The sequence below is a fragment of the Akanthomyces muscarius genome, chromosome 6, assembly GCF_028009165.1.
Source record: "Akanthomyces muscarius strain Ve6 chromosome 6, whole genome shotgun sequence".
In the NCBI taxonomy this organism is placed as follows: domain Eukaryota; kingdom Fungi; phylum Ascomycota; class Sordariomycetes; order Hypocreales; family Cordycipitaceae; genus Akanthomyces; species Akanthomyces muscarius.
Window position 1 is genome coordinate 2,507,113 of NC_079246.1, and position 25,480 is coordinate 2,532,592.

The 25,480-nt window shown below is 55.1% G+C and overlaps 11 protein-coding genes across 11 annotated transcripts; 4 read left to right on the top strand and 7 right to left on the bottom strand.

The window, feature by feature from the left end:
- Window positions 1-132: 132 nt before the first annotated feature.
- LMH87_000886 (uncharacterized protein) lies at window positions 133-1,875 on the bottom strand (the record flags this gene model as incomplete). The annotated part of the gene is made up of 1 exon (XM_056198866.1): window positions 133-1,875. One exon carries the CDS (start codon window positions 1,873-1,875, stop codon window positions 133-135), a length of 1,743 nt encoding a protein of 580 aa, XP_056055774.1.
- A 2,316-nt stretch (window positions 1,876-4,191) lies between these two features.
- LMH87_000887 (uncharacterized protein) lies at window positions 4,192-4,928 on the top strand (the record flags this gene model as incomplete). Its single annotated transcript, XM_056198871.1, has 3 exons — window positions 4,192-4,330; window positions 4,404-4,762; window positions 4,878-4,928. The coding sequence occupies 3 exons, from the start codon at window positions 4,192-4,194 to the stop codon at window positions 4,926-4,928; spliced, it is 549 nt and encodes a 182-aa protein (XP_056055775.1).
- Window positions 4,929-5,761: 833 nt separating this feature from the next.
- LMH87_000888 (uncharacterized protein) lies at window positions 5,762-6,577 on the top strand (the record flags this gene model as incomplete). The annotated part of the gene is made up of 1 exon (XM_056198872.1): window positions 5,762-6,577. One exon carries the CDS (start codon window positions 5,762-5,764, stop codon window positions 6,575-6,577), a length of 816 nt encoding a protein of 271 aa, XP_056055776.1.
- Window positions 6,578-8,266: 1,689 nt separating this feature from the next.
- LMH87_000889 (uncharacterized protein) lies at window positions 8,267-9,682 on the bottom strand (the record flags this gene model as incomplete). The annotated part of the gene is made up of 4 exons (XM_056198873.1): window positions 8,267-8,777; window positions 9,064-9,469; window positions 9,517-9,575; window positions 9,627-9,682. 4 exons carry the CDS (start codon window positions 9,680-9,682, stop codon window positions 8,267-8,269), a joined length of 1,032 nt encoding a protein of 343 aa, XP_056055777.1.
- A 1,898-nt stretch (window positions 9,683-11,580) lies between these two features.
- LMH87_000890 (uncharacterized protein) lies at window positions 11,581-12,365 on the bottom strand (the record flags this gene model as incomplete). The annotated part of the gene is made up of 2 exons (XM_056198874.1): window positions 11,581-12,147; window positions 12,210-12,365. The coding sequence occupies 2 exons, from the start codon at window positions 12,363-12,365 to the stop codon at window positions 11,581-11,583; spliced, it is 723 nt and encodes a 240-aa protein (XP_056055778.1).
- A 432-nt stretch (window positions 12,366-12,797) lies between these two features.
- Window positions 12,798-14,432, top strand: LMH87_000891 (uncharacterized protein; the record flags this gene model as incomplete). Its single annotated transcript, XM_056198875.1, has 3 exons — window positions 12,798-13,202; window positions 13,258-14,289; window positions 14,343-14,432. 3 exons carry the CDS (start codon window positions 12,798-12,800, stop codon window positions 14,430-14,432), a joined length of 1,527 nt encoding a protein of 508 aa, XP_056055779.1.
- A 142-nt stretch (window positions 14,433-14,574) lies between these two features.
- Window positions 14,575-14,925, top strand: LMH87_000892 (uncharacterized protein; the record flags this gene model as incomplete). The annotated part of the gene is made up of 1 exon (XM_056198876.1): window positions 14,575-14,925. The coding sequence occupies one exon, from the start codon at window positions 14,575-14,577 to the stop codon at window positions 14,923-14,925; it is 351 nt and encodes a 116-aa protein (XP_056055780.1).
- A 177-nt stretch (window positions 14,926-15,102) lies between these two features.
- Window positions 15,103-16,317, bottom strand: LMH87_000893 (uncharacterized protein; the record flags this gene model as incomplete). The annotated part of the gene is made up of 1 exon (XM_056198877.1): window positions 15,103-16,317. The coding sequence occupies one exon, from the start codon at window positions 16,315-16,317 to the stop codon at window positions 15,103-15,105; it is 1,215 nt and encodes a 404-aa protein (XP_056055781.1).
- A 2,017-nt stretch (window positions 16,318-18,334) lies between these two features.
- LMH87_000894 (uncharacterized protein) lies at window positions 18,335-19,694 on the bottom strand (the record flags this gene model as incomplete). The annotated part of the gene is made up of 4 exons (XM_056198878.1): window positions 18,335-19,019; window positions 19,080-19,195; window positions 19,250-19,320; window positions 19,388-19,694. 4 exons carry the CDS (start codon window positions 19,692-19,694, stop codon window positions 18,335-18,337), a joined length of 1,179 nt encoding a protein of 392 aa, XP_056055782.1.
- A 283-nt stretch (window positions 19,695-19,977) lies between these two features.
- On the bottom strand, window positions 19,978-21,135 carry LMH87_000895 (uncharacterized protein; the record flags this gene model as incomplete). The annotated part of the gene is made up of 2 exons (XM_056198879.1): window positions 19,978-21,054; window positions 21,118-21,135. 2 exons carry the CDS (start codon window positions 21,133-21,135, stop codon window positions 19,978-19,980), a joined length of 1,095 nt encoding a protein of 364 aa, XP_056055783.1.
- Window positions 21,136-21,769: 634 nt separating this feature from the next.
- LMH87_000896 (uncharacterized protein) lies at window positions 21,770-24,053 on the bottom strand (the record flags this gene model as incomplete). The annotated part of the gene is made up of 2 exons (XM_056198880.1): window positions 21,770-23,702; window positions 23,752-24,053. The coding sequence occupies 2 exons, from the start codon at window positions 24,051-24,053 to the stop codon at window positions 21,770-21,772; spliced, it is 2,235 nt and encodes a 744-aa protein (XP_056055784.1).
- Window positions 24,054-25,480: the final 1,427 nt, after the last annotated feature.

Consider the following 25,480-nt stretch of genomic DNA (forward strand, 5'->3'; position numbering starts at 1 on the left):
CAAGACATAGCCAATTGTATTCAATAAATGCTTTTGGGTATCGTAATAAGTTAGATAGCATCTCTCACCCCCCTTCTACACGCCATGCAAGATGATGATGGTGATAGATGCCGCCGTGGCTTTCGAGCACTCTCATCGCTTTCCTCGTCCTCTTCCACCTCCACGCCCGCCTCGGCCACGCGGGGGACCGCTCCGTCCACGGCTGTGGCTACCACGGCGTGAATCTCCCCTAGACGGCGGAGGAGGTGGAGGTCCACGGTTGTTCCGTGCCGCTGGCGGCTTTGGTGGTAGCGAGGGTGGTGGCCCGCGCTGGTTTCTACCATAACTAGACGTGCCTGGAGGTGGGGGATGACGCGGAGGAGGTGGAAGTGGCGGCGGAGGACCAGGTGGCAGCGGCGGCTGGACGACATGGCCGCCCAGCCTAGGCATCTGGATGTTTGTCGACATTTGCATACGGCCAAGCGGGGGTCGTTGCTGTCGGGGTGCTGCTCGGTGGCTGAGGAGGTCCATGTCTGAGTCGTCGCTTTCCGAGTAGTGCACATTCATAGTGCGCGAGGCATGGCCGCGTATTCTAGCATCCTGTCGACCCGTGTTGGGCTTCGCACGAAGATGCAGATTGGCAGCCTCCTCGATAGATTCCTTGCCGCAGTGCGGATCTATGAAGAAATCTCGATTCCGCAGCGTCCACGATGGGTTAAAGGGTCGACTGCCCTTCTGCGAGCAGTCCGACGCGAAGTGGTTACGCGAACCACATACCGCACAGGACGCCTGAATGGCAACGACGGGGAGTACAGTGTCTCCTTCGGCGTGGAATGATCGCCAAGGCTCTGTGCATTCGCCTTCAAGGTGATCCTCCATGCCGCAGTAAGCACAGGCCAAGCCCTCGTCCTTGGTGAGGGCTAGTTTTTCCACGCAAGACGAAGTGTCATGACCAAGTTGTCGGCACTTCCCGCATCTAGCCTTGATGGCTTTGCAGCTGAATGCCCAGTGGTCAGTCTCTCCACAAAATTTGCATTTTGTGTGACTGCAGGTGCCAGAAGCGTGTCCCTTGCGACCACACAGAACGCACATGTCGGCAGCATTTTCCGCAGAAGGAAAGTATCGACGTTGTTCAGCTGTTGGTTCTTGTCCGTGAGCCGATTCACCATTCGTCGCAGTCACAGTATCATTCGTGGGACCGTCGGCAGGTTGGCCAGTTTCCAGCTTCACCGACTCACTGGGCTCGTATTCGGGCGAGTTCGCGACTTCACCATCCTCCACATCGTTTGTCTGCTTCGCCGGTGCAGGAGACGGCGGTTTTGCGGTTGCAACAATGGTAGCAATCTTGCCCGACTCCTCCATGGCGCGAACAGTCTGCTTGGCAGTTCTTCTTTTCGGCGGTTTCAGGCCGCTGTATACGTCAATGTATTGACCAAAGGCGGAGACAACCGTCGGTGGCTTGATGTCGGCTAAGGAATCAAAGTTGATTGTGCACAGAACGTTGGTCCAGTCCGAGACGCGCTCCACCCAAGACCCCTCCTTCCTCTGCGACAGCGCCGGCAGCTTCAAGTTGATGGCTTCGGTTGTGAACAGTGGCGGGTCCGAGGGAACGAACGACTTGGCTGCTGGCTGGCTGTCTGAATGACCGGACTGGCTGCCAATGGACTTTGAAAAGCTTTCTTCTATTTCGCCCTCCTCGGAACCCTTGCTTGCGTTACTGCTGGATGATGGGCGGCTGAATTTGGGCCGCTTGGAGATGTGTGAGAGTTGGTCTTGTTCGGCATCGGAACCGTCGACCTCAGCTAATGGTCTCTTTTCGACCTGACTGTTCTCTTGCTCACTGTCGCTTCCGCCCATGCTAATAACATCGCCGGGTATTTTTTCTTCCGACGCCATGGTGAATGTGATGCTGCAAGTTGCCGTACTTCATGTGACGTTGAGACTCAAGTCTGTGTCGCAAGTGAAGCAGGGCCGAGGTCAATGCACCAGCTGCGTCGCCATCCAGTGCAATACTCAATACCATCAAGGGTGAAGCTCAAAATTCGCCGCAAGGTGGCGCTCTAACAATTGAGCAGCGTTGACTGAATCTCTGCAATTGTCGCAATATCAGCCAAAAAAAAGTCGACGCGAAAAACATCATCATCGAATCAGCGCAAAAGCTGAATGCCCCACTGCAAGAGCGACCGGAGCTAGTAGCCGGAGCACGCGCAGGGCAAGGGGCGGGTCCAGGTTAACCCGTGCCGCTGAACACCAGCGCTCGTACTCGCGAAAAGGACTGCCGAGTTTCTACTCAGTAGGATCCATTGGTCGCCGTCATGCTTATTACTGTATTCCATCGGCTCCTACGGGTGGTGCCGCGCCGCGAAGCAGGCGTAAGACCAGGGACAAAGCACAGTTTGCCTTGCCTGTGTCGGCCGCGGGCAATCGAGCACAGTGGCAGCTACCTGACTACGCCAGCCGAGCATCAGCCAGGCAGGTAGAAGAATGCCGCCGTGACCATGACACCATCTAACACTGGAGCCGCCTCAACATTTGGATTGTCCTTCTTGTCATTTTAGCTGTATTTGTTCCCCACTTCTGGTTGGCCGTGCAGGGGGGCCAAGGGGTTTGACGACAAGACTGGAGTGGGCAATTTAACAACGGTTCATACGAATAAGACCGGCCAGCACGGGAGAAGTGGGCAGAAGTGCGAGAGTCGAGCGCATGCTATTCTCGAGCCTGTTGAGTTCTCTATATTTGATCGGGTATCCAGTATAAAAGTGGCGCTTTCTCGGAATAGTGTACAACCTGCAATCTGTCTTGTTCTTATTTGATGCCTCTGGTTCAAGCTACCTACCACGGCATCTGGTGCAGGCGCGAAGCAGCTCACCCCCTGCCAGCTCTGACGAGCGGCCAAGGATCTGCAGAAGCAAACCAGACATGCAGCAGCAGTAACAAGCTTTTTTGGCCCCCTCCCAAGTGCATCCGGGGCAGGGGGGCCGGCAACCTGATGCGCTTACCAGTAGGTAGACAGTCAATGCCAGCGCGGTACGCTCATCGCAGTTTGGCCAGATGCTGGCGCCTACATGTTATATTGGTGCATGGGACAAGACAGCTTAGTAATATGATGTGTGGTGCCAGGGCAGCAAATTGGACTGACTCTTGTCTGCCGGCATTAGATGTTGCCTGTTTTCCATTCTCCATTCGTAGTTATAAGTTGTAGAAATGGTCCCTTTCGTCTGCAGGGTATCTCCAACGTGGCCTCTGGAATTGCCCGTGATAACGGTAGGCCGCACTGCCACAGTGGCAGCTGGCCCGACAGGTTCTAGACAGGGCCCATCTACACTAGCGCCAGCCCATTACAGCGCAAACACCACTAGCAGAGCGCTGGAAACCAGCTAGCGCCAACAGGTAATGCTTCCCAGCGCCTTGGTCCCTTGACTCTCGCAACCCCAGTGGCGGCCCCTCTCTCATCAATCCAACTCCCCTTCTTTTTCTTTTCAATTGTTTTTCCGACCACGACTCCTTCTCCTCAGGCCTATTCACTACGGCCGACCATCACAGCCACCCGCTAACCTAAGCGCCAAATACCCAGTTCCGAGGACCCTCTACGCTAGTCCAGTATCCGTACCTGCTGCCTACTGGTCAGCTCACTGCTGCCCCGTTCAGCTTGTTCCTGTCACAAGGCCGTCTCGCCACACGCAAGCCTACTCTTGCCTTAAACACCAACCGCTGCTTTTTCTTCTTTCATTCGTTTCTCGTCCGTTTTCGCCAAATACTATTTCTTCATCTTCATCAACATCATCGCACGACGTACTTGTTCCGATTACGCGCCTTCTCCCACATCACGCTCGCGCTACCGACGATACTAAATTCTCCGGCTCGACCCCCCGAATAGCGCCTCGGGCAAAGAAACCTCCCCCGACAGCCAATTGCCCCGTCTCGAAATCGAGAGCCAGTAGGAAAATTGGAGCTATCGTGCGCTCTTGCTCGTCCGCTTCACAGCGTCACTCGACAATCTCGCTCGCTACACCTTCCCGCCTTCAACCTCCGACTCTCCCGGCAGCGTTGCGTGTCGTCCCTCCCACACCAGGGACAGCACACGATCCTCGTTTGCGGCTTGCGCAGTACCCAGCCACAACCGCCAAGCTGGCTTCTCCAACTCTTCTTCACCCCACCGTGTCGTACGACGCTAGGACAAATCCTCCGCGCTCTGGAAGTACTTACCTTGACATGGACGATAAGGCCCCCGGTCGTCGCAGACGCTCCAGCAGCATCCTGCAGGTCTATCACGAGCCCCGCGAGACGCTCGAGCAAATCTCTGACCAGGCTGCTCTTCCAAATCTCAATGCAAATTGGACCAACGCAAAGGGTACGCCAATATTGTCCCCTTCAAAGCCCTTCGTATTATGTCGTCAGGGCCCCATACTAACGTGCCCATACAGGAGCGTGGACTATTCATTTCGTTTTGATAGCATGCCTCAAAATCTTTTACGACGTCATTCCCGGTGTCTCGCAGGAGACATCGTGGACCCTGACCAACATAACCTACATGGTCGGCTCCTACATCATGTTCCACTATGTCCGAGGAGTCCCATTCGAATTCAATAGCGGTGCCTTCGATAACCTCAACATGTGGGAGCAAATCGACAACGGTGCTCAGTACACGCCCACAAAGAAGTTTCTCCTCAGTGTACCGATCATGCTCTTTCTCCTGAGCACCCATTATACACACTACGACCTTGCCTACTTCATCATCAACTTTATGGCTGTCTTGGCCGTTATTATTCCCAAACTTCCCTTTGTGAGTTTTTTGACAGTCGTGTACCGTGTCGTCCTTGCGCTGCACATCTATACCAGATTGCGCCTGCTGGTCTACCGATTAATCTTATGAGGTATCAGAGCTAACTTATTTGCAGAGCCATCGCATGCGCTTTGGCCTCTTTTCAGGTCTCCCCGAAGACGAGTAAATGGTGGATCAAGGCTTCGATAGCCATTACTGGCTGTGTGTCAAAATGTTGTAATTCAAGAATGTTGGGCTGGCAGGAATGCGTGGTCATGGGACATGAGGAGTTGAGAGAGCGGCATTTACATATAGCGAGCATTATCCTTTTTGTGGTCTTCATTCGCCACTAGAAGAATTTTCCATGTATCATGTTTTACTCGTCGGTCTGTGTTGTTAGTATCTTGTACGTGTTTTTTTTACAGTCTAGGGCCGACAAGCGACGCCGCGCAAACTTCTTTTCGCGTCCAACACGGTTTTGCAAGTTCGGAAGACGTGATTGCCTTCGCGCATGCAGCGTTTGCTCGACATGGTTGGACGACACGCGTGAACTTAACGTTGAGACTTGCGTTAACGAAAATAAGCATCGTCGGCGTCTAGCTGACGCTACCAAGGCGCCGCTCGACTTCACGGCGTCATACATGCGAGGTTGTCCATTGCTTGCAGCCCAGCAAAACTCAATTGCCTATGTCTTGCTGTTGGCTTGAGGGGGCTGGTGTTTGAGCAGACCAACTCACCCAATCCCATTGCGAGAAGCCAAAGTCTCTTGCGTAACATGATGGGCTACTATTGCGACGGCGTCAACCCGCAAGAGTCTAGACACTCTGCTTGCCGCTGCAAAGTCGGCAGCGGCAAATGTCGAGAGAAGACATACCGTTTCGCTCTATATAAACCTGGCCAGGCCTCTTGCTCCAAACTCTCGTTCTTGTTCTCCTACCAACCACACTCGTTGTTACTTCTATTCGAACCCTTCGCTTACTCTTTTCTACCCTTTCTCAACCAACACACTTGCCCATCAAGATGCGTTTCTCTGCTGCTACCGTCCTGGCCGTCGCCAGCATTGGCTATGCCCACGAGGGGCCGTACACGTCCTCCAGCATGACCGGCATGGCCTCGTCCTCCTCGCACCACGCCAGCTCGTCCTCGACGCACCCCCCCAGCTCGAGCACCACGCACCACTCCAGCTCGAGCACCACGCACAAGCACAGCAGCGAGCACCATACCAGCAGCGTCTACACGGAGCGTCCCCACCACTCTAGCAGCGTCCCCCATGTGATGTCCTCGTCCTCTTACACCCCCACCAAGAAGCCGTCCAAGCCTTGCCCCAGCGAGTCGACCAAGACGCACCACCCCCACCCCCATCACTCGTCGTCGGATCACCACGGCCACCACGGCCACCACACCACGGCCCCTTGCCCGACCCTGACCACCAAGAAGCACCACCACACCGCTACCTACCCCTACCCCACGCCTTCTGGCAACAAGGGCAACGGTAACGGTGGTAACGGTGACAATGGCAACGGTAACAAGGGCAATGGCAACGGTGGCAACGGCAACAGCGGCAACAACGGCAACGGTGGCAATGGTAACAATGGCAATGGCAACAACGGCAACGGTGGCAACGGCAACAATGGCAATGGCGGTAACGGTGACAATGGCAATGGCAACAACGGCAACGGTGACAGTGGCAATGGTGATAACGGCAACGGCAACACCGGCACTGGCACTGGCAACCCCATGCCCACGATGCCCATGGTTGTCGCTGGCGGTGCTGCGAAGGTTACCGGCGGTGCTGCCGTCCTTGGTAGCTTCGCTGCTCTCTTCCTCGCTCTGTAAGCGTGAGTGCTTGCCCTATTTTGCAGCAAAACCATACGTTGGGAAAATAACGAGACTGTTTGGGCCAAGACGCCCTGCTCTTGCTTCCCATTGGAAACTTTGGGGAACAGGGGAGGGCACACTTGGAACAGTTTGAAGAAAAGAGAAGAAAGAAAGAAGAGGCGGGGGAAAGCAAGCTGGTAGCGAAAGTGTGTATACTCTTCTGCTGAGACTGGTTTTCTAGTTTGGGGAGTTTTCATGCTGTCAAAAGAGAGAAAAAAGGATCAAGATTGGGGAAGAAAAGAAAAGATTTGACAAGAGAGGCGGTAATTGATAATGTTAATACGGTAGATAGCTACACCATCTTCAGTCCCCTAATACCATCTAATTTGTTGAATGAAGGAGAAGCTGGTTTTGGATTGTCCGTAATGTTGGTGTGACAGATGATGTGAATATTGTGCATGTTGAACTAAGGCGTGGTCGAGACTCTACATGGAACATGTATAGTTGTAGAATGGTCGACTCGTCATTGGAAAGTCTTGTGTTGGGTACTTGTACCTCGGAGCTTGTGTACAAGTCGACCAACTACGGATGAAAACATTACATTGACTGCCATTCGAGATTTAGTTCCACGTCGCTTCTGATGCCAGCGCAAGAGAGTGTTTGCACCGGAGAGACGTTTTGCACCAGATGCCAGCGGGAGAGCCATGCGCCACACATGGAGCGCAGTTTGGGAGGCTGGCCGGCTTTCTGGGGGCTAGTTGCATCTCCGTCTGTCTAGATGGACTTTTGCGCGTTGGATGTATCCGCCCTCGCAAAAGAGCGCAAGGGGGGCGACCAGGACTTTTCTACATTCTTCAAAGAGCCGATCAGTCCCCCTCCTCAGACCGCCCTTCAGACGCAAGTGTGGCTGCTGGGTGCTGTTTTTGCTCTGCTAGGTTGGGCTCGGCAATTCGTTGACCAAGAGGTGGAATGAGACACGGCGCGCCCGACCCAAAGCGGGCGGGGTCAGTGCCGACGAGGTTGTGCCAGCTCATCTACGTCAATTACGAAATGCGATGGCATCATCAGCGTTGGAGAAAAAGGGAGATGCTCAAGATGAATGGATGAGTGAATGAGGATGACGTAGCTGGTAGTCGCAAGGGAGTTGTACCTGAAAGCTAGTCATGTAGTAGAGATCTTTGTGCCATCGCGAGCGCACAAGCCACACTAGGCGGCCTGCGGATTGAGATGCGATCGTGCCGATTGGGAGGGGGTGGAACGCTGCCTAAGATGCAGCAGGGAAGGGGTCTCTGCATAGCAGCGTGGTGGTACAAGGCTTGCACAGTTTTAAACTTGCGCGGAAGAGGAAACAGACAGGGAGAATGTTGTTGCTCCAATAAATTTTATTATCAGTGTATAGAAACTCGCATTAAAAGTCAAATGATCAAGTCATGAGCCAGTGGGATATCATAGCTTCTTGTACACAAAAACACACGAGGGCGTAAAACACTCCAAAACCAGCCGGAGAGACGGGCATTACATCATCAGCAGGCAGGCACAGCCAGAAATTAAAATTAGAAAACCATTACCACAACATCGTCTCGTCCAGCTCTTCATCATGGGCTGCGTACCAGGGGCCAAGCTGCGTCGTCGTAGCCTTTATATCTTGACAGGTATAACCTTGTAGATTTTTCAAGCCACAACCGACGCGCCACGGCGCCTAGCTTTTTAGCGGCGCTGCCAGAACTTGCGCTTGGGAACCGTCGAGTCGGCAAAGCCAGCCTCCTGCTTGTGGACGGTGTCAGGCTTGTTCTTGCTGCGCTTGCTGGCGCAGCAGCTGAGGAAGACGATGACGGTGGCGAAGAAGGAGGTGACGAGGGCGGCGACGACACACCAGAGGGCGCCACCGTAGGTGGCGTGGTTGCCGCGGACCTCGTTGACACGGTGGTGGACGATGCTGAGCGCGGTGAAGTCGCAGGCGAGGGCGACGACGGTGACGATGAAGGTCAGGCCCGACAGCAGCGAGGCGGTGAAGGAGGAGATGACGTGGGTACCGATGACGGCGAGGAGGAAGGCGACAAAGGAGAGGACGGCGCCGACGGGGTGCAGGACCATGACGCGGGTCAGGCCAGAGGCCGTGTTGCGGCCGACGGAGCCATTGTCGACCTGGCTGTCGATGCCGCGGACTAGGGCCAGCGGGTTGTAGCCGAGGTGGCGGTGGCAGTAGTCGGACGAGCCACTGTGAGAAAAAGAAATGGTTAGCCAAATTCAACTGTTTTTTTTCCCTCGTCGCAAGATGGGCGCATAAGAAAACGACAAATGAGCAAAGCGCATTGTGGTTGCTAGGGCTGCTTCTTGGCGTTTGAGCATTTCAGCTCTCACTGGGACCCATGGCGCGTTTGCGCAAATCTCGGGTGGGCTGCCAGATGAGCTCATGGTGGAGAGCAAGCAGCCCGGCTAGGCTGAAAATGACCAGGGGAAAGAAAAGGCTAATTTGCATGCGCAGAAACAATGGTGCAACTTACTCGTACATCTGGCAGTAACCAAAGGAACCAAAGGTCACGCGGTCGGTGTCGAGGCCGCCGTGGAACTTGACGTTGAGAAGCGACAGGCTGTTGACGACGGGCGAGGAGATGGAGGCGACGAGGAGGAGAATGGCCGTGACGAGGAGCAGCAGCGTGCCAATGTGGTGAACAGCGAGGAGGATACCCATTGTGGCGGTTTGTTGTTGTTTGGTGTCGTTTGGTAGTGGTGTTACTTTTAGGACGACGTCAAAAAAATCGGCACGATCAATGGGCGTGATGTTATTTTGCGTGACGAGAGAAGGGAAAAAGAAAATAGGCAAGAGGGAGGATTCCGGGGAGAGAGGGAGCTCATATACCACCGTAGGGCAGTAGAGCAGATCGGGGGAAGGGGGGGGGGGGGCGGCCTCTGTTTCACAAGCCCACAGCTAATGAAAACAGGGACAGACCACAAACTGGTAACTACATCATGATCCCATCTCGGTCGGCCAAATGAAAAGGCACTGGCAACGACACTAAAAACTGAGTAAGTAGACTGGGGACTGGGCGCCGGGGTGTTGACCGACCAAGCTGGAAGGGGGGCGGAGACGCAGCCGGTGGTGGTGATGTTCACAGCTGGCATGACGTTGACACGGCCCCAATTGCCGAAGCTTGGGCAGCTTGCAGCTTGCCGCCAAGCCACCCTGCCAATAGATTTCCTCCTTCGTTTTAGATAGACGACTGCTCTATGACAGTGTTGCAATGACAGTGCTCAGCGCCTGCTATACCTCTTGCTAGTCCTGCGACGTCCCCCCCGCAAGAAAAAGACACAGGTTGCTGGCCTGCAGAAGAGCATCGCCAGCTGCCCTCGGTACCTAGCACCCAGCATCGGGCCATCATAAAAAAAAGGCACGATCGCTTGCAGCCCAAGCTAAAGCAGAACCACACAGGCTGCAGCCGGGGGGCTGCCGTGCTATTGCGCCGCGCTAGCAACGAAAAAAAAAAAAGAATGGGTCCGCGCACGCTCGTCGCGAGATGAGCCCAGCAAGCCACAACAAGAAAAAAAAAAAGGCTGTGCCGATGCCCCGTGGTGTGGATGCGGAATAGCGTCACAGACCTTTGAGCCCAAGCAAGCTGCTGCTGCTGCTGCCGCTCCCAGCGCAACAACAGCCACAATCATCACGGCTCCAAAAAACCTGTGGAGAAGTCCGCCCGTTTTTCTCTCTCTCTTCACCTTTGGATGTGATGTGCGCGCGCGCGCGCTCAGATATATGTAATAATGATGATACTGTCCCCAGTGTCCGTCAAAGCATAAACTTTGGAGGTAAACAATAGGCGGCCCCCCCTGTTCAGCGCAAAGAAAAAAACTGTAACTGTAACTGTAACCTCAAGTCAAGTCATGTCGCTGCAAAGCCACATCCTTGTTTTCTGTCCAGCGCCACAGCTCCTCCCCTCCCTGCCTTGGAAACCACCCCATTCCTCGCTAGTTCCATCCAGACATGTGCTCTCGTAGCTTCGTTACTGGCTCGCTCTAGTTTAATGAGACAGAGCCTCCGTGTGACCAGATTGGTTCCTTGGTAGCGTGGTACTGAGACGGTCGAGAACTGAGGCTTTGGCTTTTAGCGTCGCTGTGACGACTTTTTTGATTGGCAAGTTCCACCGCGGCGACCAGGCTTTTGTCGCAAAGCACAGCCTCTCTCTCTCTCTCTCTCTCGCTCTTACTGGTATTCTCTAAAGACGTTTTGATGCGCTGCGGGACAGCAGGGTCGTAGGGCTAACGCGGGATCCCAGATCGAGGTCCCTCTGTAAAAGAACTGATTTCTTCACTCTACAAATATCGCTTCATGATTTCTTATTCGGTTGCAATTGACCTGGAATTATATGTTGTATATCTTGTGTACAATCGCCCATGGCGTCTGTCACATGTACAGCTACACATCTTCCGCACTACAGTACCCACGGAGTTACATATCGACTTCTGCACTGCGCCGCTTGGGGGCCACTTTCCACCCTGGCACGACCTGGCCAAAACCGAAGAATGGCCCCATCATCGATTGCCAGCGCTCTGCGCCGATCACTGCGCACCAACCGATGGCCGCTGCCGACCAATTTTTCCAACCCAGTCGCTGCCACAGCGCGCCACATTTGGGGAAGCTCACAACATTCTTTCTCCGAGTATTCTCAACCAGCGCTGGCCGGGAGCGGCTTGCGCTGCAATATAAAAAAGTCGAAAAATGCAAGTAACAACTTGCTGCCGGCTCAACCCAATACGGCCAATGCAGCCTGGCCTGGTTCCCTTTCTGTTCCTTGCTTGACCCAACTCGGGTCTATTACGTAGCTTGCAGCCCAAACCGGGTCGGAACCCCTGCTGAGCCACACCACTCCAAGGCACTTTGGGTCCGACTGTGGCCGTGCTGCCCTGGCAGCCATGCAGCACTGCAGCAATTAGTTTCGGCATGACCCGACAATCCTGAGGCCGCCCGAGGTAACTTGATCCTTGCCTGCCACTTGCGTCTTGGCAGCCGCTTGCCCAAACATGCTTCACCTGCTTCGCTGCGGCTTTGGCGCCGGCTTGACTGAGTCGGCGGCCGACATCTGCCCTGGTATCTGCTGCTTCCGCTCCAGTCGCTGGCGCATGCTGTCCCTCGGGCTGTCTGGCGCCGCGGGTTTGACGTTCCAGTGGCAGAGGCCCTTCTTCAGCAGCGTGTCCGGCAGCGCCTCCCGCAGCGCCGTCACAGCAAACGACCTGTCCGTCTTGTAGCCCTCCGGCCAGCTGGTGTACTCGGTCGCCTTGGTCGCCGCGTTGCCGTGGTCGTAGTCGCGCGCGGGGCCAATGGTGAGCACAAACTCGCGCGTCTCGTAGTCGATACCTGCTTCTCGTGCCGCGCCCTGCGACGGCTGGCCATGTTCCTCGTGTCTCTTGCTCGTCTGTGTCTGGAATTCGATGCGCGGCTGCGCCGAAGGCTCGGCCAGGCTCTGGAGCTGCCTCGCACGCTTCTCAGGCTCAATCTGCGGCAGCGATATGCGGCAGGCGATGGGACTCAGGCGCGTCAGCGCTCTGGCTGTGTCTTCGCTTTTCGTGACGGAAATGTATCGATTGGGTTCGTACTAGAAAACGTCCGACATCAGCACGACGTGTATTGCCGTAGGATAGCGCAGGGTTCGCCTACATTTTCTCTCCTGAAAACATCAATGTGTCCGTATTTCTTGAGAACTTGTAGTATCGAACGTCGCTCCGCAAATGTCGACGGCGTAGGGGATATCATAACCCGGATTGACCGGTTGGCCAATCGGCTGTTGATGCCGCGAAACGGCGCCAGCGCCATCTCGTATCTGTATCGTGTTTGCGTATCCGATGTTGGGTTCTGATTCCGATTGCAATGCTGTAAAGGCAGCCGCGATCGCGTTCAGCTAGAAATTCCGTTGATGGTGAATGCCGGCGCAAGTCTTTTTTGGCCGCCTGTCACTTCGGAAAGCTATTGTGGGGCGGCTTCAACGCCCGCCAAAGCAAGCACCAGCGTTTCGCGCTTTTGCATCCGCGCAACTCAAACCCAACGCGCAACTCAAACCCAACGCGCAACACCCACAACTGTCTTCAAGCTCAACCCAACTCACTCTGGCTATTGCATGCGAATGCGCTCACAGTACTCGATTTGCTAGTATATCATTACTCTGGTGGCCGCGGGCTGCCGGTGTGTAACCCTTCGAGCGAAGCGCCCTCGAATTGATCCCGAGCTCACTACGCAATCGCATCCACCATGTCGACACCGACGCCGGCGGCAATGAAGCATGCGGCCTCGCAGCAGGGCCGCACCCCTTCGGGCCAGCAGGGCCGGACGCCGTCACACTTTCCAGCCGCCACGCCGCCCGTCTCTACGCCCTTCTCCAACGCTGCGTACGCGGCCTTCTCCCCTCACGGCCAGCGATCGTCGCCGCAGCACGTCAAAAAATCACCTGCCACCATGGGTATGATGGGGCAATCGACAATGACCTCGCTCAACTTCGACAGTCCCTCGACAGCGGTGGCCATGGGCGCTCTCGTCATGGGAAATGGCTTTGACATGGGCCTTGCAGGCGTCGCAGGCCTCGATGGCGTCAATTCTGCCTACGCCAACGAGGACGAGAAGCTGCGGCGACTAGAGTCAATCATCAAAATGTTGAACGTATGGATTTGCCTCTGTCTTGCGCGTGGATCCCGTAATGCTAACTAACCTGCAGGAAAAAAAGGGCATGGTCAGCGAGGCAGGCCTGGAGCGACTCGCGCAACGACTTGGCATGGAAATCCTCGCCGAAGAACACTCTACACCCGGCGGGCGAAAAACGAAAACACTAGCTATCGCTGGATCTGCTATTGCCCTTGATATTATCCTGGACAACAACATCGTCCAGAATGCGACGCTTTCGTACCATGGAAATGCCGACTCCGTCACAAACCACATCGATGCCGCTAGTCAGATACTGCTCAAAGACCTACAGCTTCTGCCAGGCCAAAGTCCTCTAACAAAGACGCTGGAGAGATTTGCCATCAATTTTGAGCGTCTCGCTAAGCTGGACAAGCTTAGCATCATTCCCGGTCTGGATTGCCACGAGGCGCTGTCGAGCATGTATTCTTGCTTGATGCGTTTGCATGAATGGGACGTGGAGCAGCTGCGCCAAAGTTCCGCCCTGACTGGCAAGCCAGATTCTCTGATAGCAAGTGCTGCCATGTGCACAAGGCATGGAAATCCAGTCATGCATGAGCGCGGCCAGGTTGGGCTCGCCCTGCAATACTGGAAAGAGGCGAGATTCGTCGCACCACCAGCCGGACAAGGGACCAGTGGCGACAGCAAAATATGGTCCATGCTTCTCGGTTGCGCCGCCATTGACGGCGTAGGACTACCGCCTGTCAGAGTGTCAGAGAATTGGATCTCCAAAGACATTGTCAAGCAAGACGAGATGACCGACTCGCCAATTCCTGCCCTCGACTGGCAGGAGCCAGATCACGTCTCGTTACCTGCATCGGAGGAAAATAAGGACGCAAGTATGGATATGCTCCAGGCCGACCTCTCGACCACGAGAGTGCCGCGTGTCATGTTCACAGCCACTTTTGACCCGCCCGTCATTCTCCCACAGAGCGAATGGGGGCGCATGTACAATATTGCGGGTGTCGAGCCGCCCACCGACTTCCATCGCCAGCCTCCTACCTTTGATGTTCTTTTCTTTCCGGTAGCCCCGGGCTCGCGGCAGGACCCTAGCGAGGCCCGTACTATTGTTCGTAGACGGGAGCTGCCCATGATCAACACGTATAATGACTCTTTGTCAAGGACGCACCAAAGCAGCTTATTCATTTACAAGCCGATATACTCGCAAAAGATATCGGAGCTGCCATTCGCACATCCGCGCCAGCTTATTGAGATGCTGCCTGTGCTTCGCCAGTATGCATTCTTGTCGACATTGCTTGAGAGAAGCTTCGGTCGAGAGGACAAGTCTGCTGCTGAGAGCAATGTCGCACCAACTACGCAAGAGAACGGAATCGAAAAGTCAGATACCTCGACCATGAGGGATCAGCTCGCCGACTTTATGAACTCGGACGAGACAAGCTCAAAGACAGACGGCGGCCTTCCAATCAACATCCCGGCAGACGTCTCGCTCGATGTCATTCTCTGGGTTCATCCTTCCCCGCACATGCAGGTGGTATTCCCGATGCGGGATACAACCGCCAACATCACACTGAGCATTTTGGAAAACGGACTGGTGCAAATCATTCACGAGAATGTTCTCGGCGAAGAACCCGGCCCGGTCAAAGAGATTAACGGAAGCAATGTCACAAGGGAGCAGCTGGCCAAGGTATTGGAGCACCTCGAGGATTTGAGCAAATGGGCCGAGTGGATTCGATCTCGGCTGTAACATAGATATTGGGAGGCGCCCTCGACAAAATGCATTCATGATACCCCCCCCCTTTGTCTACAATGGTCAAGGTTGTGATGATGAAATATGCTCTCGCTTTATCGCTTTCTAAATGCAGAACAAATGGATATCTAACTAGGAAAAATGCTGATTACGAACAGAACAAAAGGAAATTCCCTAGGACGGAGGCAGACGGGCCTTGGGCCACGTCGGCGTGTCGGCAAACCACCGCGATCGATACAGCTGCTGCGGGTACGTCAGCGCCGGCTGCAGCTGGCCATTCTCGAGCAGGTTGATCTGGTACGACGTGACGTCCTGCCAGGCAGCCTGCACGTACAGCACGTTGTTGTTGCCGTCAATGCTGAGCGACTTGATGTCGGACCGCGGCAGCGACTGGCCGTCGCTGCCGACGCGGCTGTCGACGGGCGTGAAGCCGGGGAGGTACTTGCTCGCCACGGAGCTGCCGCTCTCAAAGGTCTGAGAGTCAATGTCGAAGACGTGCAGGTCCGTGTCGGTGGACAGGAGCAGCTGGCGGCGGCCCGGCACGCCCGTCATGTCGTGCCCGCCGTCCCACCAGCCGCTGTACTCGGAGTCGGCCCACTCGGTGTCGAGCGCGACGGCGGTCGTGACGTTGTAGCTGTACGTCGGCTGCGTGACGAAGCCGCCGCCGGGGCCGCGGGTGTACCTGTACCCGTTGAGCGCCGGCGCGGAGCTGCCCGACGCGCCGGTCGGGTCGGCGCTGCTGCCGGCGCCCCAGAGCAGGCCGCCCTGCTCGTCCCAGACGAGCGCGTGCACCGCGGGCAGCAGGTTGAGCGACTGCACGGGCGAGGGGTCCGTCGTCAGCCCCGCCGAGACGTTGAAAACCTGGATCGTGGCCTCGGTGCTTGACGTGGTCGTGGCGATGGCCACCTGCCCGTCGGGGACCAGCTCGAGGCTGTGCGTGTTGGTCCGGCCGTCCTGGTTGAGGCACACGCCCCACGTCACCTGCTTGTCCGTATCGCCGCCGGGCGCGTGCGTGATCATGAGCGCCGCGGCGTTGTAGATGGACAGCACGCTGCGCCCGCCGTCGGCCCATTTGGCCTCGGGCACGGCCGTGACCGACTGGATACAGCTGAGGAGGTCCGCGGGTATGTTGGACTGGGAGGCGACGTCGGCGGCGCTCCACGTCCACGAGGGGTTGCCGTGCATGTCGTGGATGGCGATTTGCGCGTCGGCCGTGTCGTTGGCGTACAGACCCGTGATGACGGACGACAGGGACAGGCCCGTCGGCACGGCCTGCAGCGCGCGAAAAGGGCTCTTGGGCGGGCGCCGGGGAGCGGCGGAGACGCTGGCGAGGACGTGGAAGAGGCAAGTCGCTATGGACCGCAGCGAGGGTATACGTGTTTGTGTCATGGCGATCGTGTGCTGCAGAGTCGTTGTGTGTGTAAGTCGCCGCAGTGGTTGCGTGAGGAGCCAAAGAGGAACGAGGTGTAGATCAGGATAGATCAGCACAGCACAGGTCTTTATCAATGGATACCGCTTGGTACTTTTGCCTTCCTATCATGTCGGCCTCACAATCACGGGCGGCGGCGCCATTTATCAGTGACGATCAACGAGGAGCATCAAGCCCTTAACCCCCCCCCTTACCCGAGGCAGCCCAGCCCATGCAGCAGAGACGCCGCCTGCCGTACGTGTCTTCCGGCAACTCCATTGCCGCTCCTCTCGCCGAAGGCATACGCAATTTCATGGTATCCGTGCCATATCGGACTGGGCGTCTCCCCCAGTCCCGGTAGCCCCCCTTCCCGGCACCAACTTGGCCACTCCGTACGGTGATTTGCTCACGCGACAGCGCTGGCGCTATAAATTTTTAGCCTCTCAGCGGCGACCCGCCGCCCCCCGTGGCGCTCTTTTTTTTCAGGTCTGGCTTGTTACGGAAGGAAATTGATGACGACGCCTGCACGGCTGTCCAAAGCTGAATGAAACATGCATGGAGAGAGTGGTCTTTTGTTTCCTTTTTTGGTGAAATCTAAATTGGATCGTGGCCAGATCCGATTTGCGTAAGCATGGGCAAATTTCCACTTGCGAGACAAAAATGTGACATGACAATAAAAGGTTTGTCAGACATGCATGAGTATATAGAATTTGATTTCAAAAAATGTCGCAGTGACGACACCATTTGGCAAAGTTGCGGGAAATAAAGAGGTAGATTAACAATACGCCAGTTCTTGGCAACGAGAAAAACTGCACGAAAATCAGGGAATGGGTGCGCGGACAGCTTCACTGGTGATGGGCAATGGGCCGCCGACGCGGCGCCGGGATGTGGCGGCCGTCGTGGCCTTCGGGGTCTGTGAGGGCCGCGTCAGACGCGGCGGTTTCACTGGCTGCGCTGGCTCCGCCCACGATGCCGATAAAGCCGGTGTGGCTTTTGCTGTTGTTGCGATGCGTGTGGTCTATCAACAGAGAGCAATCGCGTTTCTCGCCCGCTTTTCCTCTCTCTCTCCCGCTCTCCTCAATTGGCGGAACCTCTGAGTGCGGGAAGCCCCCCAAACAGAGGAACCCAGCCTACGATTGGCAACTGATTGCTGATGACATGTCTTGGCGGTTCGGAGCTTGGCAGTGGAGAGAGACCTGACTCGCCCAAAGTGGCAAGTTGTCGTCAGACCACGGAATTGATTAGGCTTTTGAAGGAAGCATATCTGTTGCTGTCCGCGGATTCGGAAAATGTCTGCACCGCGGAGCTATTGACTCGGGGGTCTGTAATATAGATTGCGTACCCCGGATTATTAACTGAAATAATGACTCGGCCATGGTTGGGAGTTGAGAGTGTGGCATGCGAGTACAGAGCAAGTCTTGGGTGAACCTCTTCCAGCCCGGGTAAATTTCCGAGTCTGGAATTTGAGTTCCATTTGATACATTTGGCGTAGTTCTGACTGTAGGAAATTATTACTTTGTTTCTCGCATCACCTCGCGTGCTGAAACGGCAGACTGACGCGGCTGAAGCTAAGCAGGCGCTTGCAATTAAACCTCGGCAACACCAACGGCCTGTTGCTAAGAAGGAGAAAAATTCACGGCTTCCTCATTCTTACCAGAGTGACTGAATTCTAGTTGGTAACTGAGGTCCAATGCTGATACTCATAAAGAGAATTAAAAACTTCACCCTCGCAGACGTGAAGCACACGGTCGCCAGCTATGAGCAGGACGGGATGCCGCAGATTGAGCGCCGGGGCTGCCGTCACGCGACGTGCCAGCTCTATGCGTCTCACTACAGATTTGAAGCTGGCCAGAACGAAAGTCAGATGGTGCTTCACTGATGCTCTGCTGAATGGAGCCACCGCACAACTATACAAAGTGGCATACTAGAGTCCATGTTGAAACATCTATTTGCGAATGAATATACAAAAATGACAAGGCCGTGTAATATACAACTAGGCTAAGGAGGGGTTCCGAGAAGCGTCCTCAGCGCGACTGCGGCCTTCTTTTCGCCTTCGCCCTCCATCTTTGCCTTTTCCACCTCCAGCCACGTCCCATCGCCAAACTCAAAGTAGCACCTGCCGGATCCCGCATCGACCTTGACCCGAACGTGCTTCTTGACCTTGTCAGTCACCCAGATGAGCTGCTCCTGCGTAGAATTCGCCTCCGCGGCAGCGTCGGTGACCGCCTTGGCCTCTGTGAGCAGCACCCTCTTGACCAAGCCCGCATCCTTGCTGCCGTCTGCCCCAACGGCACACGTCCACACGGCGCCAAACGCGCTGAGCCGCCTCACCGCATCGTCCGCTCGCCACGTCTTCCAGTCTACTTCCGTGTCTGCCTTGGTCATCTTGGGCGCGTGCACGAGCGCCGCCGCGCCGCCGGGTGCCCAGCCGGCGACGGCCTCGTGCGGCGGGACGTGCACGCCGTCGCGCAGGCCCTGGACCAGCATCGCGGCGCCGCGGACGGCCAGGTCGCGCTTGAGGTCGGGAAACTTCTGGTTTTTGGGTATGCGCACGCCGGGCGCGGGCGTCTGCGCAAGGATGGTGCCGTGGTCAAAGGCCGTGGGATCAAGCGTCTGCAGGGAGACGCCGGTATACTGATCCCCGCGGAGATAGGCGTGGTGGATTGGTGCCGGCCCGCGTAAGCTGGGTGGTCCTGTTAGCATGTGTTGTCAAAAGGAGGATGTCTCTCTCATTTGAACTGACTGAGGCAGTAGTGAAGGGTGGACGTTCAGGCCCCCGTATCTTGCGGAGGAGAGGATCCGAGGGGGCACAAAGAGCCCAAATGACACGGCAACAACCAGATTGATACCTTGAGGAAGCTGCAACGGCTCGTCAGATCATCGTGTCGGAGTTGGTTTTGATGTTGCGCTTACCTTCCAGCCTCGGAACGTCTCTTTCTCGTGAATCTTCAGCCCCAACTCTTGCGCAAGGTCTTTACAGGGCACTGCACGAATCAGCAACCAATCCCTTAAATTTAAACATTGACCATGTATCGAACCATGAGCACACACCTTGAGCAATCTCTTTGTAGCCTCTTCCCATCCTTTTCCCCGGCAGCACCATCACCTCGAGCTGCTCCACCAGCGCCTTGTTCCGCTGGTGCTCTGTGTGCAGCGCCTTGAGCGATTCGCAGCTAAACGTGTCAGACCCGCAGAATAATATCCGCAAGGCATCGGATTGCGCTTTGCTGAGCACATTGGAACTGGTGAAGCTCCGGCTGTGGATGATGGTGGTGTCGGCGTGCTGAGCACATGCCTTGATGGACTGGCGGCAGACGCCTAGCATGGAGGGCACCGCGCGGCGCAAATTGTGCACCATCGTGGCTATTGGACGGACTCTCGTACAGAGATGCGCATTGATTTGAGATGAGGTGTAATGGCCATTGATTCTCAAAAACCTCGTCTCCGTTTGGCAGCATGTAGGGGACAAGACATGATGGAGAGCTGGGACGCCGCTTCGCGTTTGTTGCAAGCCCGCTTTAGTGCATCATCATCTCCAGCCCATGACACCGCAGTCAATCTTTTCAAAGTATCCTCGACAATTTTTATTATTATTCGTAACATCACCAAGCTATACACTCGTAGATAAGCCTGAATTTTTCTTAGCCCTCCAAAGACTCAACACACCACTCGCACGCCACCGTCCACTCCTCTCCTAAATGCACCTCCCACGCCGGCGCCGCCATGATCCTCAGCACGCTGCCCTCCTTGACCAGCGCGCCTCCTCCTCCTTCGCCTCCCGCGAGGATGTACCTGCGCACAACGCCCTCGTGTTCCGCCTCCGCACCCCGCGAGAGCAATCTGCCCTGGACGAGGTGCATCCGCGTGCCCAGGCCAATCTCGTCCACCGAGAGCCGAACCACAGCCCCGTCGCCTGCGCCGCCGAGCGTCTCCGAACCCTTGATCTGGGACAGCAGGCCCTGCAGCTGCGCGGCGAGACCCCCAGGGACATACCGTGCACCTCGGCGCTGGGGTGAGAAGGGTGCGGCGATCAGAGCGCTCGTGGGGACGCCCTGATCGTGGCCAGGAAGCTCGTCCTCGGGAGCCTTGAAGCGCGGCGCAGGCTGGAAAGTTGGCTGTTGCGCGGAGGCGCGTGTCCTTGTCTTGTCCTGCACGTCGTGCTCTTCGTATTCCTGTTCCGATCCAGAATGCGTTTCGTAGTGTCCCGCGTTTGAACCGTACGCGGTGACCATGTGTTGTCTCGTTGGCGACGCTGAAGCCGACAATCTGCGCCTCTTCACAGGCGGCGGCGAACCAGCATCCTCGTACATGTTTTGCGCAGGCGCCCCCAACCCCTCATCCTCCGCATCTTCATTGACGTCACTCACGTAGCCTCTTTGTCGTCTTTCATCACCGCTCTCATCCTCGTCCGTCTCATGCTCACTGCTCCCGCTGCTGCGCAGCTCCCCCTGCGACGCCAGGCTGTCCGCATAAGAGTCCACTTCGATCGAGTCTGATGCAATATCTCGTCCATCGGAGCGCGGCTGCTCGGTCGCGCTGCTCTGCGACTGCGACTGCGATGTCGCGGCGTCAATCTCCTCGACAACCTCCATCTGCCGCGTCGCGCTCTGCGTCGAGCCGAAGCGCGGCGTGGACTGGAAGCGCATCGGCGTGGGCGTCGGGTGCGAAAGCTGTGACGACGCCGCTCGCTTCGCCAAAAAACGCCGAGGCGTTGGCGTCTTTTTTTATCTCATGTTAAAGTCTGCGGTGTCGACAAGAGGGAATGCGTTGCGGTAACTCACAGACGGGGGCGGCTTCATCGTGAACAAACGATGAGTCCGGCACGTCAAAGATGTCGATGCTGCCAGCGCTCGGCCAGTTTCATCCGTTTCGCATATTGGCGTAAGAGTGATCAACTATGTATAGACGTTTACATTTAAAAAAAAAAACACACAGACCAAAATGTAATAATCGCGCGATTTCTGAGATACGCGAGGTTAGATGCTGAGTTCAAGTTGCAGAGCAGTACGCCAGCAAACTAATCATTAAGTGGGGAGCGTGCAACTCATAGCTACGGCGTCAACACGCAACGACCAAAAAGCAGCGTAGCAAAATGTTTTGATGATACTCTATTTTACAGGGTACTTGCCAACTATCATGTCTATTCTACAGTTTACGGTCATCCCGGACCACATCTCTAACCCAAAGTTACATACATCACGCAGACACGCCTGCGCATCCTGCTCTCAACACAAGAGAAAAAAAATATATAGGAAAGCGTCGCCGATTATTGGATGCCCAAAAAGAGAAGAGAGAAAAACAAAAGAGCCGAAAAAGGGAAGAAAGAGGAGATTGCGAAGTTCACGACGCCAGACTGAAGATACTTTGTCTAGTTGCCACGGGTTCCAGGTCCGGGTAAGGTTCAGGTAATGATGCTCCATTGAAAACAGAAGCTTAGCCATACCCAAGATCAAAGCCCGTGGCGTGGCCTTTGTTCGTCGGCTCTGAGTTCTTGATAGGATGAAGCATCATGGACGGTAGGCACGGGCGTCCGTTGTACTTTTCCCAATTGGTGCCGCCAATACCGGTGTCTTCCCACCCCATCCAGTTGTTGTAGAGGCGATTGGGAGGCTCGGCTCGATAGTACCACGTGGTACCCTGGTAGCGACGCTCGCGGCCCCAGCCCATGGCGCTGCCGTAGCCGCCGGCAGCACCGTCCGGCCCAGCATTGAACCACTTGTTGACAAAAGACCCAGTCCATTTGCGGTCCATAAAGACTGGCTGAGGGGCGAAGACAGCCTTGAGCCCGTGATGCAGCGCCACTGTCTGGGGTGTCATTTCCGAGGCGACGTGGTTACCTCGTATATTCTCGGTGTGCATAAGGCTGAGCAGGCGCTTCGAGATGCGAGAGTGCGTGACAATCGTAGTTCGTCTGGGGACGTCTTCTCTCCTGTGATTCTCGTCATAGTAGCCCCAAACGTGATCACCAATGATCCAAAGGCTGTTGATCGGGTTGAACATCGGGCCGACAGTAATCACATCCGCATCTTCTCCAACGCCCCATTCGTAATTGTCCTCGGACGGCGTCGACGGTGGCGTTGGTCCTTGCGGGTTGATGAAAGGCAGGTCTGGAGGTCCCCACACAATACTGTCGCCATATTGTTGTTCAATCGACTTTCGGAAAGTAGTGTCGTAATCGCCGTGGTACTCGGGAATGTACCAGCGCTCGTTTCTCTCCCACAAACCTTTGCGGGGCTGTTTTCGCGCAAATTTATGGATATTGTCGAGCAAATCGTAGTGGTGGCCGGTGTAGCGGAAATCCATTTCCCAATTCCAGATGTACTCGAATTCTGGGTGGTCGTAGCTGAACTTCTGGACCGAAAGCCATTGTGCAGTGTGTACGTCTCTTTCAAAGTCGTCCTGCATCTCGGTATAAATTTCCTTGACAGCCTGATCGTTCCAGAGGACTGTGAGACCATGAAACTCGACAGGAACATGCTCAAAGAGAACTTGTAGATAGTCTTGCTGATTCCCGAAAATGTCTTTAGAGTCGTCTCTGACCTGGACAAGTAAGAAGACCTCGTATTCACCCCCTGATTTCAGCGAAAGCTCAGTGATAAGGGCGCGAATGTTTTGCTTGTCATTCTCGGTGTATTTTTTGCCGGTATAGGACCGCAATAGAAGTGCAGTGCGGTTTTCTGTCGTGTACTGCGACGCCGCCTCGACGGTCATCGCATCGGACGCTGTGTCAGCCGACGGGGTACCGCGGACCTCGACGTTGGGTGAGTTATAAATCTCTCCGTTGCCTTTTATAGAGAGCTGTGCTTGGCCAGTGACTGACTTGGCTGGAATGAAACGTTGCGTCTCGGGATAAGCAGCAAGGTATGGGTTGTTGCGGCCGACGTCGTTCCTAAAACGTTTTGCGTTGCTCTTAGTACATGTTCGCTGCAGTTTGCCCCAGTCGACTTTGTCCCATTTTAAGGGCTGCAAACGACCGCCAGTTTGTTTCGTTTGCTCAAGGAGCCCGTATGTGCCGAGTCGCGTATCGCGCTCCCAACAGATGTTAGGATCGAGGTTGAGTGCCTGGTAGCTGCCCATGAGATTGGCGGGAAAGTTCTCAGGGCGACCTTTGAATACCATGACGTCGTCAATCGGCTTTCCATTTGCGCCTTTGCAGGCAATGTGGGGGGCATAGCCGTCGCTCTGCCACTCGTCGCTGTTGTAGCTCGGGTAAGGGTTGAACTGGACGGGCTCATCCATGCTGTAGCTGGGCTTTATGGTAGACCCTGGCTGGCTGACCAGTTTTTTGGCTTGCTCATCGGTCCGATTCTCTTTGTTGTTGAGTGTGGCTAGAGTTTTGCCATAAATCTGGTTGGAGCTTTTCAGGCTTTAACTTGTCAGTACGTAGACCAAGTCTAGAACGGCGGCCATCTTACTTGGCAGTCGCCCGATAGAGATATCGCCAGAGCTTGCGTTTGTCTTTTTCATCCTGCAAGAGGCTTATTTCGTTTGCGCCGCGCGGAGTGCCGTCCTGCTCTGTGCCAGGCTCGACCCGGTCGGGATCCTCGTTGTCATCGGGATCGCTCCAGTGCTTGATGTCGCTGGCACTGAGCTCCACGTGAGGAATTGCAGCATCAACACTGTCTAAATTTGTGGCCGCCAATGGCTTTTCCGCGCCAGCAAAGAGGCCTATGCTGTGGGCTTTTCTGCTGTCGTGGACGTAAGGGACAATACGCATGTCTGCAGAGCGGGTAAGGAAGAGAAAACACGTCGTAAAGGCCATAACTGCTGCAAACAATATAAATCGAGGCTTGAAGACCGGAAGCCGCGTGCGGCTTAATCTGCTGGGGCGCCGAATCATTGTGTTCACTTCGCAGCGGAGTTGAGATATCTGTGCTAATTGGGAAACGGTCCTTCGACGATCTGCGACCAGGCGATCGTCGCGGCTTGTGTAAACAAAAGAAAAAGCAAATAGGGATTCGACGGAGTTTAGGTGGTACTTCGAGAAATGTAGCGTGCCGAAGGAAAACGAGGGTAATGTTGGTGTGCAAACAGCGATAATTGCTGTCACTCAAGCTTGCAGCTGGCAGGAAGCATGTAGGCGAAGAGGGCGCGCGGCACCCACCAAGACTCGACGCGAAGCAAAGTGGTTTGCTAAGCACAATTGCACAGTCTGATTTGTATCAGCTTGCCTTGGAAAGAAAATCCTTGAAAGTACTTTAAAAGAATGGAAGAAAAAGCTGGACAAAGTAACCAGAAGAGATGCCACTGAGTCCCCGTTTGTAAGCTGGCGAGACGCAATGCTGCCAACAATTGGCAACTGTCTGTCTCTGCCCAGGTCAAACAGAGTTCGACAGTAAAGAAAGACTGTTATTCTGCGTCCCAAACAAAGTTCTCGATGTATTGAAGAACCGGATAACCAGTATGCACTCCTCGTCAAAGCAGTGGGTTTTGGCAGCAGAGGCTCGATAGAGTACTCAGCTATTCAAAAAAAAAAAAAAACGAGAAGAAGAAAATTGACGGTAAGGAACGAAATTGATAGAGTAGAACAACAAAAGATGAATGAAGGAAATATTGAAATGCTAAAGTGATGCGAGCACGTTTTTTCTTTCTGCACGTAGTACACGCCGGCCCTTGAGGGGAGATATGGAGACCGAGAAACAATAAGGGGAAATGCACACGTAAACAGCAAATCACTGGGTCCAGGTCTTGTCTGATGTATTCTTATTTTGGAAACGTTGGCAGAGGATCAGATTAAATTAGAATACAGGGAGCACTGCCAACGTACTCAGTATCAGTAGCGATGGCGCAAGCTGGATGGCGCCACTGGAATTGAGCAGCTGGCTTCCAGGGCGACAACCACGCCTACGTCGACACAGAACAACTACGTAATGGGTTTCTCTTGCGAAGGATTGCCCGCGAGGTCAATTTACAACGCCCGTCCGCACGTCTATAACGAATCGCTTCTCTGGCGCGGCCCACACCAGCGTTCCACCAGGTCCCGCTTGCGCTGGTCGTACCATGGCGCTGGCACTCGGGAGTAATTACTATCGAGGGCGTGGTTTAGGAAGGTGGCCGCGCGAATACCTTGGCGTGCGGAGTGGCTTGTGCTGAAGAGAATATGGTTTGTTGTTAGTAAATTGTCGCCTCAAGTTCGGAACGAGT